General features: G+C 45.9%; 2 protein-coding genes across 3 annotated transcripts; one reads left to right on the forward strand and one right to left on the reverse strand.

The window, feature by feature from the left end:
- The first annotated feature begins 618 nt into the window (after positions 1 to 618).
- Positions 619 to 4,440, forward strand: MED24 (mediator complex subunit 24). Its single transcript, XM_037425958.2, has one exon. The coding sequence runs from the start codon at positions 859 to 861 to the stop codon at positions 3,871 to 3,873; it is 3,015 nt and encodes a 1,004-aa protein (XP_037281855.1). The 5' UTR covers positions 619 to 858; the 3' UTR covers positions 3,874 to 4,440.
- Positions 4,441 to 6,010: 1,570 nt separating this feature from the next.
- Positions 6,011 to 10,815, reverse strand: LOC119174852 (uncharacterized). Of its 2 annotated transcripts, XM_075895041.1 has the most exons (3): positions 10,163 to 10,815; positions 6,859 to 8,741; positions 6,011 to 6,309 (listed from the first exon to the last, which is right to left on the reverse strand). In XM_075895041.1, the coding sequence occupies exons 1-3, from the start codon at positions 10,166 to 10,168 to the stop codon at positions 6,132 to 6,134; spliced, it is 2,067 nt and encodes a 688-aa protein (XP_075751156.1). In that variant the 5' UTR covers positions 10,169 to 10,815; the 3' UTR covers positions 6,011 to 6,131. The 2 variants fall into 2 exon arrangements, with proteins under 2 accessions (XP_075751156.1, XP_037281854.2); XM_037425957.2 differs by lacking the exon at positions 10,163 to 10,815 and having other exon boundaries at positions 6,859 to 9,883.
- Between the last annotated feature and the right edge of the window lie 3,303 nt (positions 10,816 to 14,118).

A 14,118-nucleotide genomic window follows, 5' to 3' on the forward strand; every position in this document is an offset into this window, starting at 1 on the left:
CTTCTAGGGAAGGGGCGATGCGACGTGGGGGGGGGGGGGGGGGATGCGAAGTCAGTCCCGTACATTGACATAATAAGGACGGAGAACAATTCCACGCTTCTGCCACACCTCCAACTAAGCGCTACCTTGGCGTCATTATCTGTTAGCTTCATTAGATTGCATCCTTGAGCGTGCACAGCATTCCCCTTCAGGGGGAGGTTCGTCGATCCATTTCTATGTTTTGTTCAAGCGTAATGTCGGGTCTTTGATTTCGCCTGCACAATACTTTTCTTCGTTACTGCAGAGCAAAATCTCGAATTTGCATGCTAAGGTGGTGACATGCTTCCGTAATGGAATGAAACCACAGCGTTCACAGTGCTCAGGAATACCAAAAGAGCTGATGTACTGTACAAACATGCATTTTCGAATTCAAATATACCGCCACCGCTTATTGGCCAAGAGCGAAACTGATATTTTAGAAGAAGCTTTAGCTAAAGTTACCAAGAAAAATGCTAGTAAACTTATCAGCGTGCTTTCAAAACAAATTACACTGCAAAACATGTAAATTCTGCACTCAAGTACCCATTTTGATTTTACCGATGTCAGCTTGGCTCGCAAGCCATTCGAGAGCTGCTCGCAACTTCAAGCGCTCCATCGGTAAACAAGATGGCGCGCTGAAGTGTTGTTGATGTTCCAGGTGCGCAGTGCAAATCTAGCTTTGTCTTTATTCTGAAGGTCGGCTCATTTGCATAAACACGACGCGTGTGCGGTTTCCAATGTAACGGCTATCTCGGTGCCCGAGATAAATGTATTAGATACTCGTAGTGGCAGCGTGACTCGAGTGCGAGCTTGCGGTACCGGTCACCAGCTGGCTTCACCATGGACACGAGCAAGACTAGCAGCATTAAATCGCTGCTTCTTCAGGCATGGAGAGAGAGGTGGACCGATGTGAGATGGGGCATCAACATCAAGAATGTTCTTCCGCGTGGCGTCAGCGGCGATGTGTACGACCTCGCAGACTGCATTCTGCAAGAAGCGTTGGTAGGTCCCGGGCCCAACAATCTCTTCTTGTCCTACCTCACGCACTGCTTGAGCGCCCAAGTGGTGTCCTACGGAGCGGTGCTGTCGAGCATTGGCCGATTTCAGTCGTTTTTTAAACCTCCGTGCATTTTGAGCCTGCTTCAGCTGCTGTACAGCATACAAGCCAAGATAACCTGCCACGGCAACGAAGAGGAATGCATCGCCTTGTGTAAGGCCATAGTGGGCGTCACTCACTGGCTGTACCTGTGCATGTGCCACTCGATCGGCAAGATCGTTGAGCTAAAGCAGAGCGCAGAGCACGGGCTCATCTTGGAAAAGGCCTACGAGTCGCTTTCCTTCTTCAGCGAGTCGACGTTTCTTAAGGCGCTCTTGTACATCGGCAAGCACGAAGAGCCCGCCGTGTACGCGCAGCTCGTGCAAAAGCAGCAGGAACTGGAAACCAAGTTGAGCCAATCGCAGGGCTTCAGCATACCCAAAGACACGCTGGAAGGAGCGTTGAACTTGGTCCGCCTCGTGGACGACATGCCCAAGATATCGGCGTCCTCCTGCGTCAGTGGCCGCGTGCCCAAGCAGCCTCTAGTGTGCAGCCTCAACGCCAACGTAGCGATAGAGGCGGTGCTGAATCCTGCCAGCGACATTCAGAGCACTGTCGACCATCTACTGCTCATGAAGAAGCTTCTGAACCTCACTTCGGCAGAGCTGTACTGTGAGATAATTAGAGCTGGCTTCATGGGGCTGGCCAACAGTAGCAGCGAAGACTTGAAGTGGGCTGCTTTCACATTTCTTAAGGTCCCGCAGCTGCTGTTGAAGATACACAGTGCTCGAAAGGATGATAGACAGTGGGAGGAGGAGCTGGAAGCTGGTCTGATGCAGCTGTTGAATTACTCTCCATTGCTTGATCTTACTGACTCAAAGTGTCACTGCGATTGCTTACAATATCTTTTGAATGAGCTTCAAAAAGTTGAGCTGTTGACTGAAACACAGGCAAAGGCACTTGTGCATCGTAGACAGACGAACACGCAAAAGCAGAACCTACCACGACCTGATCAGCAGACATCCCAAGCATTGATTCTTCGTGCCGAGCCCACGGTCACTAGTATCCTTAAAACACTGGATTCGGACTATTCAAAGAACCAAGATGGTCTGCTGGGCATTCTGTGTCACATTATATCGGGGAAGAGCTTTGAGCTTATCCTTTCTGCTGCTGCAGCTACTGGGAAGTTGAGCAGTTTTGTGAAAAAGCTGATAAAATTCAATGAATATAACAAACAGGTTAGCGGTGAAGCTACTAAGAATGCACAAACAAGGGCACTGTTATTTGACATAACTTTCTTGATGCTGTGTCACATTGCACAACATTATGGTATCCATTCAGTGACCTTTAATGAAGAGACAAAGGACTCTTTCTTTGCGGCATGGGTGCCAGAATGCCTTGCCGAAGGTGGAAGGTACAACTGTCCAGATAAAATGTTAGCTGGATGTGATCCTGCTAAAGTTGACTTGGTGTTGGAGCAGTTCATGAGCAACAGCTCAGACTTCAAGAACAGCCAGGCTAAGTGGCACGAAGTGTGTGTTAATGTGCCTATGGCAATCAAGGAGATATTGATAGCGTGGGAGCATGGTGCGATCTCAACTGACACTGTAAAAATGATTTTAGACAATGTTAAAAGCCGCATGTGCTGCCTTCCCGTGTGCGTATCTGTTTGGCTGTGCAGCTACATTACTGTCTTGCATCACGAAGAACGGTTGAAGCCGATGAACATGCTTCAGCAGTTTATGACACCGCTTACTAGCGAAAATGCTGCGAGCACGGAGCCAGGTAGTGAGCGCTCAGGTGCGCAGGAGCAGTCCCTCCAACAAAACCCCTCATATAAGGAGCGCTCAACACTTATGTCGAATATTATTAAGAAAATGATGTACGATTTGCACCCTCCCCAACACATTCAAGTGCTATCACATAGCCTGACAGTCAAGACTCCCTTGTGGAAAGTCATGGAGGATGTGTTTAGTGCGGCTCGTAAAAAGGGCTGGATTGATTTGCGAGCTATTCAGAGCTTGGACACTCTTATGTGCGTTGGCGGTCCCCAGTGGTTCAGTGACACTTTAGTGAGACAGGCACTGAAGCATGACCACCTTGAGGACCTGCATCGTGCCATTGACCTTTCTTTCGGCCTATTTCACATCGACATTGAGCAGTGTGCACTTGCTCTCCTCACTCAAGTGCTCCCAAACTACCTCCTCTGGGAAACACGACAAGACTTTCTCACCGAGCCGAGAGGCTCTGCCTTGGCAAGGCTTGTGGTTCTCAGCACGTTTGCTGCGCTGCAGGCCCGAACAAACTCACCGACCTTGGGCATGCAGAGAGGCGGCCGCAAACGCCCGTACTGGGACATGGAACTCGAAGAGGCCATGGATGAATCAAAGAGAATGCGTCCCAGCAAGATAAGGCGAGGCCTCAATGACTCGGAGCTTCTGGACGACACTCCGTTTGCACTCCAGTGCCACTCCGAAGAAAACTACCGCTCACTGGACCCTCTCAGCAAGGCAGTGGCCGACACGATGAGGCTGTTAATGGCTATTGCCTCGGACTCAGTTATCAGCCAGCGATCAGTGTTCCCACTCCTTCTGTTTGAACAGATTGTGCTCTGCGCAGGTGAAGAGGCACACCGTGTTCTCCAGTTTGCCCCATTGGGCCTCGTGCCGCAGCTGGTGCGGAGCATGCCCCTTTTAATGTCCCACCAACTGATTCTAGCCCTGAGCAGTTTGCAGACATCTAGGGCACGCAAGGTGACTGCCAGGGCCACCTGCCAGTTGCAGATAGCGCGGTCCCTGAGCAGCACTCACTTAACTTAACAGAAACTTGGAACTCATAGCTGCATCGGTCACCCAAGTATGGCATGCCGAAGGCCCAGAGTACACAGTTTGAGCTGTATTCGTCTGTCTTCTTTGCTATGCTAAGTTGGAAACTGTAAAATGCTGATGAATTGGCAAATGTAAAAATGAAACCATGCAGTGTTTGTCCTGGTTAAATGAATGCAGGTGCACTTGGATCGTCAATGTGTTGCGAAAATTACCTACTATTAGCATCACCAAAGTGTAGCTCAATATGTATATGATGAGCTACCGTTCCTCTTTTGAGTTAGTTGCACTAATAGGTCAGAAATTTAAGCAGGGTTACATGGTGCATTGCAATCAATGTGCAACATAGTGGCAGAAAATAATGACACGTAAACTATGTGGTTTAATATTGCTAAGGTGTGAATGACGGAGTCGTTTCATGTATGTTTTCCCTCAAGAATGTGAACATTTTTGTCTTTGCTCGTACAAGTTTAGACAATAACGAAGGCGTTGTTTCTTCAATGAAACAATGTAATGGAACCTCGTACATATAAATGAATAAAATACCCTTTCTGGTTTTTAGTACTTTTTCTTGTTAAATGTCAGCACCAGACACCAAACAGTTACAGAGATTAACTTGCCAAACACTTGCTTACCTATTTTGTCACACAAACCATTACCATAATAATATACTGCAAAAGGCAGAATGCTGGAAATTGAAGTCATTGGCAATGTTGTTGGACTGGGAAGGCCATGTATTGCATAGGTGAGGTAATGGGTGGTTTACTAGAGCTATAGATTTGTTGCCTTAAGGACAGTTGATTGATTTGTGGGGTTTAACGTCCCAAAACCACTATATGATAATGAGAGACGCCATAGTGGAGGGCTCCGAAAATTTCGACCACCCGGGGTTTTTTAACGTGCACCCAAATCTGAGTACACGGGCCTACAACATTTCCGCCTCCATTGGAAATGCAGCCGCCACAGCCGGGATTTGATCCCGTGACCTGGGATTGATCCCGTGCCACTAGACCACCGTGGCGGGGCTGCCAAAGGACAGTAAGACATTGTTAAAGATGTTAGCGAATAAGGTGGTTTGTTAAAGTGAGGAAATATGCATGAGTAACTTGGAATTGATTGAAGTAAGGTAAGGTAATAATTGAAGTAAATTATTGAAGTAAGGTGGGAGGATTCCGAATCGCTGATAGAAGCTTCCATCCCTCGCGCTGTGTGAAAAGTTACTGCTGCTGCCTCTGATAATGGGGTAATCACTGCGCTAGATTATTTTATGAATAGCCAATTGTTGAAAAGTAGCAGCACGAGAAGTATGTGGAAGGCATGGACATGTATGGAGGATGTGAACTGAATCAGAAGTAGTTGGTGGGGGATCATTTCCCTTATACAGCACGATCAGTAATGTGGAGTTGTGCGCAGTATATCTGGTGCATGTAGATGTGTACGCTGTGCATTCCACAGACACAAGCATCCGTACGCTCACACAGAATAATCCCATAAAGCTGGAAGCACCAGGATAATCTAAAAGTCTTCACAGGCTGACATTTTGCTGTAAACTACCAGGATTGTACTTGCAAATCGCTGTTTTATGCTATCACAGTATTGCTTAGACTTAAAGGTGCTGTGTTTCAAGGAATTATGGTGATGTAAGCTGTACAGCAAGAGTAGGGATAAATATATTAGCCGATTTTTCTTAGCCCTTCTAGATGGTGAATTATATATTGCTTCTAGGAAATGGATGACTGGTGGATGGGATGGTGAAACACTTTAGCAAGTTGTGGTAATATTGTGTCGTATATGGTTTGTTAGCAATGCATTGCTTCTCCTTTGTCGCTAGTGCTTTTGCCTGTTCCAGTGACTGTATGCCCACACCACAAACACTTTATTCAAAAATTACGATGGTGTCATCACGCCTTAATGCCTACGCATCGCGAACGAGAAGCCTGTCGTTCAGGTGAAGCACTGGCACTAGGAGTAGCTAAAGCCCAACTGACACTGCTTTACATTCGTCAGGTCAACGCTGCTGATGTTGGTTTTTAATAATGCTCCCATTTTTAAATGACTGATGTCTGTTTCTGCCGTTCCTGGGCAAACATAACCTCTCAGCCACGAACAAAGCAGAAACGCTCAAGGTGCCTTTGGTTGGCTGAGAAATGCTTCACATTTATTAAAGAGAAACTTCACAAGTCTCGCTTTAAAATAGCTGCTACCTTAACCACTTAATGCAGGACCTTTGTAAGCATTACATGGATATGTTATCAGTCCTCATGGTTGTAGTCCCAAATGTGTTTCCCATGGCCTCCTTTTCTGTCTGCCCACACAACCACAGATTTGACATGTGGGCCGTTGGCCAGCTCCAGCCTTCCAGTGAAATGTTGGTCGTTGCCTTTCCTGTAGCCAAATCGATGCTGTCCATGTGCAGGAACCTCTGCAAAACTTTGAGGAAACCATGTACCAAAATGAAAAAACTTAGTTTACCATTTGTTACTGAACATAAGTGCACCGTAAAATGCCGAGCAATCGCCTCCCTGCGGTAAAGGAGAATCTGACCAGATTTGGGAGTGCGGTGCTTGCTCAGAATTTTAGGGTAGTTGAACAGTTATGGCATCAACTTTGTACCAACTCTGTAATGTTTGGCTGTCGCAGTGTTCGGTGTTGTTCATTACTTATATAAGCTGTGCAAGTGCTCACTGTGCTACTACGTACTTCTGTGTAATTATGGTACCTGACATTCTGCTCCTAGCGTTTGCAAAGAATGCTTGCAATCAGTTCGTCTTCACTACGCATTGAGATTACATGAGACCATGTGGCTTGAGCAGAACATATATTAGCAGCTCTGAATCTTCATGATTTATCCCTTTCATTACACTGTGCAAACCAGTTCCCTTCAATTTCGATATCTTCAGATATGCTAAACCTGTTACACAAATTGTGGCTTGGTTAAGATAGTATGATCATATTTACTTTAGATGACCAAATTATCACCTGAAAAACTTGGAGTGCCCTGTGTCTCCTCTTCGGTTGCTTGAGGTACCATGTGCACTTCCGTGAATGGTGTCTGCATCGCGCATCACCTGCTGAATGCCTGACATGGCGGCAAGCTCCGGTGGAGCCGCTGGCGTTGAGACAGTAGGCGACCGCTCTATTTCCTCAGGCTCACGGTTTGGTCCTTTCTCGACACTGGTCAAATTCAATGAGTCTCGGTGTAGTATGATGGAGGCGAGCTCTCTGTCGTCTTCAATTAGAAGTGTAAAGCCTTCCACTGTGTCGTTCAACGTATGGGAGCTTGCGTTTCGGCTTGCCGAATCCACGGTGCCCTTGCCTATGTTACTGAAGTTAGAATATTTAGTTTCCTCCATCAGTTTGTGATCAGCTTCCACATCAGTAGCAGTAGATTTTGCTTGGGATGCATTAGCGTCTATTTTCGACTGGCTTTCGTTTTCTGCGGATGTATTAGGACTCACATGATACCTCTCTCGGCGGTCCACCTCTTCAAAATCCTCATTGCTGATGTCTTCTGGGGACTCGTATGAGTGTTGCTGAGGGTAGTCCTCATCATAGTGGTATTCTGGTAAATAGTTGTAATCCTCCTTCGACTCCTGACTTGATGCTTCTTCCAATGGCATGTGCACTTGACGAGCACGTTTGACGGCATGCTGTTTTGTTAGCTGTACCTGTTCTTCACTGCCTATGATGGGATCCACACCATAAACTCGTGGTCGAATCACAGACGATTCGGTCATGTGGTCTTGTCGCGTCTGCTGCTCTGGTCCGCAGCGTGCTGTAAGCTGCCATACTTCGACAGGGAGGCATTTGCGTATTTGGGACCGCTTCTGTATGTCTGTAAGCTTGCGCTGTCTTGGTTTGAAAAGGTTTAGCTTTGGCCGTTTTTTTCTACGCCGTAGTCTTCTGGGCTTTGAGTTGTTGAAGCCTCCATGTTTCAACGTAGTGCCAGTGCTGTTGTCATGCTCTGTTGCATTGTTCGTTAGATGATTTGAGGCATAAGTGGTTCTGAATTTGTGGGTTTTGTTTGTCCGTGAAGGCTCAGAAGGGGCCATTGTTGTGGTTGATACGACTCTGTTCTGTCTTCTGTGAAGCAGTCTTTGTCTCTTAAGTGATGTGGTGGTAGCCCTTGGTGAAGGTGGCGCACTTTTATTTGTGACGATTGGCTCTGAGAATACAACTTTGCGACCATGTTGCCTCAACTTGCTCAGTTGTTCTCGTACGGCCAATACATTCTTACCAACACCTGATTGTAGGGGACTTGCAGGTAGCTCTAAACGCTTCAACTCATCCTGTGGCATTGTGCGCTTCTGGCCATGTGTGTGGTCATTAGTGCCTGCAGGTAAATTTTGCTTGATGCCTTTTGCAGTAGATTGAGGTGTCTCCTTTTCACCTGACAATTTTGCTGTTGATGCATGTGTGGTTTTTTTTGGCAACGAAATGTCAGAGCTATTTGCCAGGTTATTGCTCAAAATGAGCCCAAGTGAAATATCTGACATGCGAATGTTTGACTTGGATATCTTTTCATTTGTAGAGCCAGTAGGTTTCAGCTGCTTGTGAATGGCGTCGACAAAACTGTTTGTGTGTGTGAGTAACATTTTCCAGGCTGGATCATCATTGTACGAAAACCTGTCGCTTCTAGCTGCCTTTCTAGGCAGAAATTTTGTAAGGCCTGCAGAAGTGTGGATTTTGGGCCTTTCTTGATTTCCCAGTGGTTCCACATTCAAATTCCAGCCCAGTTTGCTGCTTATGTTAGCTGCTACAATGACTGGATATTCATTGTGGCTTTCTCCAAAAGCTGTTGGGTGTAAGCCGTCTAGAGGAAATGTCTGTATTGCTGTTAGCACTGTGCAGACTGCTGGCAGCTGTAAACAATGAACCACACCAAAACACAATGTTACTGTATCGGCATTTACAAATGACACAAAACCTGTGCTACACCCATAGAGAGCTGAATTACTGTGTGTGCTGAAGTGTCTGCACATAACTTGCTGCATATATCTGTGTCGCAATAGCTGTGGTGACTGCATTTTTGCCAAAAGCTTCTCATGTCCTGAAATTAATCAATGCAATCGCAACACACAAATTCGTGGGGGATTTCAGAAAGGAGATACATAACACCTGCACCTCATGCTTATTTCTGCATGAGGTGCAGGTGCACCTCATGCTTATTTATTGCTTTACAGGTGCTGTAGTGTTTTTTTATAACTGAGTAAATTATTTGCACTGTCACTTAAGCGAAGCACCATATGTATCGAAGGACCTGCGGGAGGGAGAGCAAAAAACCACGCTCCACATTTGTCTGGTTGATCTTTGCGCCACCAGGTGCCTTCACAAACCCACCCCGACTTAAGTTCTGTAATATAGAGAGAGCAGCGACACTCTCCTTCATATCCTCTCCAAAGTTTCCAACCCTCTTCTCTCAAGTGTCCAAATCTTATCTATATCCTCTCCCGAACGGCCACCGTGCAGGCGCCACTTTCCCATCAAGAATGTTATGTCACGCTGATAACACGCGCGATATTCCTGGCGGCCCGAGAGGAGGGTGCGACGTCTCGGTTAAAAGAATGGCGGTACTTTCCTAAATATATCCAGGGACCTTAATCCAAACTAGTTATCTCCCACGGTACAAGCGCTGAGAAGCACGTTCGATCAGTCACACGAATGACTTATCAAAATCACTCCCCGTCCCACATGTAGGTGTGACTGGAAAAAATCGCTGCCGTTATGATCTGTATAGCCCAGCTTACGTGTACTTAAAAATTACACTTTACCTATAGGTCGCTTGGGCTGGGTCTCTCAGCAATTCTACTAACTTAGTGGTCTGTCATTGAGTGTAGGCATGTGCAGGGGTTTTTGGGAACATTAGCACGCAAAACCAGACATTCACAAAAACGAGCAGCACAGGACGGGCGCAGGGTCATTTTCTTGGGTGTAGAGGCGGGCGATGTGGGTGAAGTGTTATTGTTTACACAGGGACACTATAGGTGAAGTTAATCCACAGCAACCCCCCCCCCCCCCCCGTTTGCTTTCTGCCATGTCCCTCCCACTTAGCGAAAACATTTTTTTCCCCCTTAGGATAGGGAATGGGAGACGCTGTACACCGCGCGCTTGTCTCTACAATCAAGAAGACCACTGAGCCCCACTTGTATTCGAACGGCTCAGTGCACATCACAACTTTTGGACAAATAGAACATTACGAGCCCTCTATTTTGTTTTAATACCTTAGCAAAGCTAGACTATCTTAAACAACTTCATGTGGACGTAATTGTCTTTGCGTACTCACCAGCATGACAAAGAGATCTGGTCTCGGTCGCTACCCGATGATGCTTTTCACGTGTGCCCTGGTCGCATCGATCTGGCCTACGTGGAGGACCTGTCTCCTTCAGACAGGCCGCGACCAGCTGCGACAGGCGGCCGTCTCGACTGACCCGTTTCCTCGTCCATCCGAACAATTCCGCGCAAGAGTGTTCTTTGTTCTGTGAGGCGAAGCCACAGTTCCGTGACGGTCTTCGATTCGGCATACGTGTCGCTGTTCAACCCACCAGGCATTGCGGAAACGAGTCGGTAAAGTACTTCAAAAGAGTTGACTGTGGGGCGAGTGGTGCTTTGACATAGAAACCATCGTGAGAGCGCAACCAAACCCTGCCCTCGTCTATCTCCTCCTGTGTGTCGTGTTTATAGCAGCGCTCTTACGATGGTTTCAAAGTCGGTATCCTTTCCTCTCACAAGGCGTCTCTCCTCAACTAGTTTTTCTTTCTTTTTTTTTTTGTAAGAAGCAGCGGTATTCTTTCACGCCTTTGCCGTGGGTTGCGCAAGTCGTACGCGTCTGGGGATGAACAAGGTAATTTGATCAATAGCATCACCCGGGGGCATAGTTGTGAGCGGTGTTCCTCTTCAGTAGGGTAGCGAAGATTTATCGCAGCGCCCCATCGTAAAATAAACTTCGCCCCCCCCCCCCCCCCCTGGACGCCCCTGTCCCCCTCCCCCACGTGCATACATATATGTTCGGTGCAGAGCTGCATCTAGACCTCACGCTCACAAGCAGAATTAGCTTTTAAAAAAAATGTTTCCTCTGACAGCAGCGAGCTCAGGATTACAACCGATTGCTTAGCTTGACCAAAGAGCAGAGGTGTTTGCGTAAACGTGCGCAGCTAGGATTCCCCTTCTGGGATGAGGGATAGGTGAAAGTTCATCGCAGCACCCTCTTCAAATTGAGTCAATGTACGGGGCAGACCTCCCTTGCCCCCCTCCCTTGACACCCTAGTGTGCTCCGCCTATGGTTAAGGCAGCCCTTGCCACGTGACTGTGCTATGCTTTACCCTCCCCTTTTCACCCTATTCTGCTCGTAATTTCTATTCTCCTCATCCTCACTGTCCTTTTCCATCCCTTGCTATGCTTTATGGCCATGCTACGGCTCGGCTGTTACCTTTCAAACGCCAATATAACAGACGTTCCTGGTAAGTCCATGATGTGCACACAACTACTATACTTACAAAAGCATGCCAATCTACCTCATAACAGTTGGCTCGAAGCCAAGAAATCTAGTAAAGTTGCTTGCTCACTGCTTCACATGAAACAGATTCCCACAAAGCGTAAGAACTGCTGAATTCGTTATTTTCTTTTCATTTCAGATGCCCATACAGTGCATTAAGTGAAGGCAGCTTCGTTACGACAGTACAAGCTCTGAAACCACCTAAATGGTTGTTTTAGTTTATCAGAAATTCAAGTCACTTACTCCATGACACAAGCTGATGTGAGCACTTCTCTATCTGCCAGGCTATAGAAGGAGCTGCAGTCGCAGCAGAGATGGTGCTCTACATTGCAAAGCCAATGAAAAGAGCTGCCTTTTTGTTGTATGGTCACACTGTAGTGTGGAAAGCGAAATGTTCACACTATGCTTCTTCCTTAATGAAAGAATATTAAGAACTTCAACAAAAGTGTCCTAATCAATTTAGTCTTTGAAGAGAATAGCCACTGTTTGCAGGCATGAATGCTTTCCAACAGTTATTGAATATTTTGAAGCATAATCTGCGAGTCAAAATATGCAGCCACACAATATGCTACGAAAATCATTTCTAGAACTAATGTATAAAGCACAATACCCACATACCTCACAGGCCTTCACTTGCAGGCTAGCACTTGCACAAATGTAAAGGCTTTATTTACCTTTCTCAGCTTCGAGTATTACCAGCATAGTTTACACCTGTGAGTACATAGTTTTTTTAAAAATTATTATGAACCAGCAACATTCATACTCACCGATGATTCTAGTCTGCATGATGGAGCTTCTTATTTTTCATCTAATAATTCATTAGTGCCTTTAACAAACATGCTAGACACTAGCCAGTGTTGTATTACGTCCTGTATAACATATACGTGCCATGTTAGTAGTTGTGAGAATGGCATTACTACAACACTAAAAGATGTTATAAGTTCAATTCACTTCTTCCACTTTTGAATTTATGAACTTACTATTCGTGCAGTGCTTAGAAACACCGTGCCCTGAAGTGTTACTGTAAATTGCGAGATCAAAGTTCTGAAGCTGCACAATGGCCTATAACTGATGCACAAGTATGGCTACAGATTAACTTAATCCACATCAAGAAGTTTTCTTCTGTGATACCAAAGTGGGGTGTCACAGAAGAAAACTTCTGTGATGTGGATTAAGTGGAAGAAAGTTCGTTATAATGTGGCTTTTACGGCTGGGAATACGAAATATGCACAATTCATGTCATGGAAATAAATGCCCCTTTTGAGACACTACTAAGCAAGTTGCTTCACCAACACTAGGTTGTATCACTTGCTAACCTGCACAGCATGAACTCATTTAAGTAGCTCACGAAGAGATGGTGCAGTTATTGGACTGAGGAAGCACCATCATGTCGAGTGTGCTGGTACTTGTGAAATGAGGAGATGCAATCGGGCTTGGTCAGTCATTAGAAGGGAGATGATTTACGAGAGTTCCATTACTCAAACCTGTGCAAATTTGCATCTTTTCTTCTTTTTTTTACCAGGAAAAGTCATAATTACACGAGTGAATGCTTTTTTTTCAATTGATTGATAAATGGTCATATACGAGACATCACGGATTCTGGGATACCAAGGTGGAAAAGTTGCTTGCTACGAGGGCTTCCTCATGTAACCAGCTTGTTTCCATAACTATGTAGATGGTACATTTTGCATTCCTTCACAGTGTTTCTGCAGCACATTTTATGTGCACTGTAGTGGCTTCTGCCGAGGTACTAGCGTTAAGAATGATCTTGAGGGGTGTTAGTTGTTTCTATAATATTACAGGACAATGTGGTTTGAAGTAAAGGCCCCACATGGGTGTATTTAAATATAACCAGGTCTTCATGTTTGCTTTTAGCACTGTGATGTCCGATGGAAGGGACTTCAGTCTCTTGTATTCAGTCAAAGTGGTCACTTGACTTCTCAATAGCTTCACTAGTCAACTAGTCTGAAAGGGAGTGTAATTGAACCCACTTCCCTTGCATTAACCAATCGACGCAAGGCTCAGTAACACTAAGGGCCAGCTGCATGTCGGCTGCTGGATTTAGCCAATTCCTGTGCTTATTTTTCAGATAGTTTATAGTGTCCAGAATGCTTACTCACAGGCAGGCACATTTTGTTGTGCCTGCCTGTGAGTAAATGGCTGCAGCTTGTCCAGTACCTCATCTTCAGCGCCTATCTTCAAACAGGAGAAATGCTCACACAGCTAATATAAAGCCTCAGAGATTCAAGAGCAACAGCATGATTGCGTTGCCAGTTTCTGAAGTTCGGCTGGCTACAAGCTGCTGGCATGATGTAATGTGCAGCTCTCGTGTTTGTTATGCACCAAGACGTGCTTACTGACACTAGGACATGAGTAGTAGAAGGTATTAAAATCGACCACACCTGAGCTGCGCTGTCTAAATCACCTGCTGTGTGCAGAACCAGGGAAAATTTATCAGTAGCTCGCGGAAACCCAAGGAAGGTCCTGCGAAACACCCAAGTTCTACAGAACCCACTTTGAGTAACACCATGCTTTAGGCATTATTCATGGATAAACCAAGCAGTGTTCCTGCCTTGTAAGTTATTGCAACAACACTTAAGATTGCACTCCTCAAGTCGCCAGCTAGCCAAGTGTGCAATACTAGCCGAGAAATATGTGCAAGGAATAAAACGACAAACGCAAGATGAAGCAACATGTGTACATTCGCCAGCACATCTTGCGAAGTACGTTACATTAACAGCTGCCTG

Source organism: Rhipicephalus microplus, chromosome 5 (assembly GCF_043290135.1).
Source record: "Rhipicephalus microplus isolate Deutch F79 chromosome 5, USDA_Rmic, whole genome shotgun sequence".
Lineage (NCBI taxonomy): Eukaryota > Metazoa > Arthropoda > Arachnida > Ixodida > Ixodidae > Rhipicephalus > Rhipicephalus microplus.

Excerpts from the sequence above, each read along its gene's own strand:
- MED24 (XM_037425958.2), top strand. The coding sequence starts at position 859 with ATGGACACGAGCAAGACTAGCAGCATTAAATCGCTGCTTCTTCAGGCA.
- LOC119174852 (XM_037425957.2), bottom strand. The coding sequence starts at position 8,906 with ATGCAGTCACCACAGCTATTGCGACACAGATATATGCAGCAAGTTATG. Across the intron at positions 6,310-6,858 it reads GGGCACTCCAAGTTTTTCAG|TTTTGCAGAGGTTCCTGCAC; the intron begins GTGATAATTTGG and ends GTTTCCTCAAAG.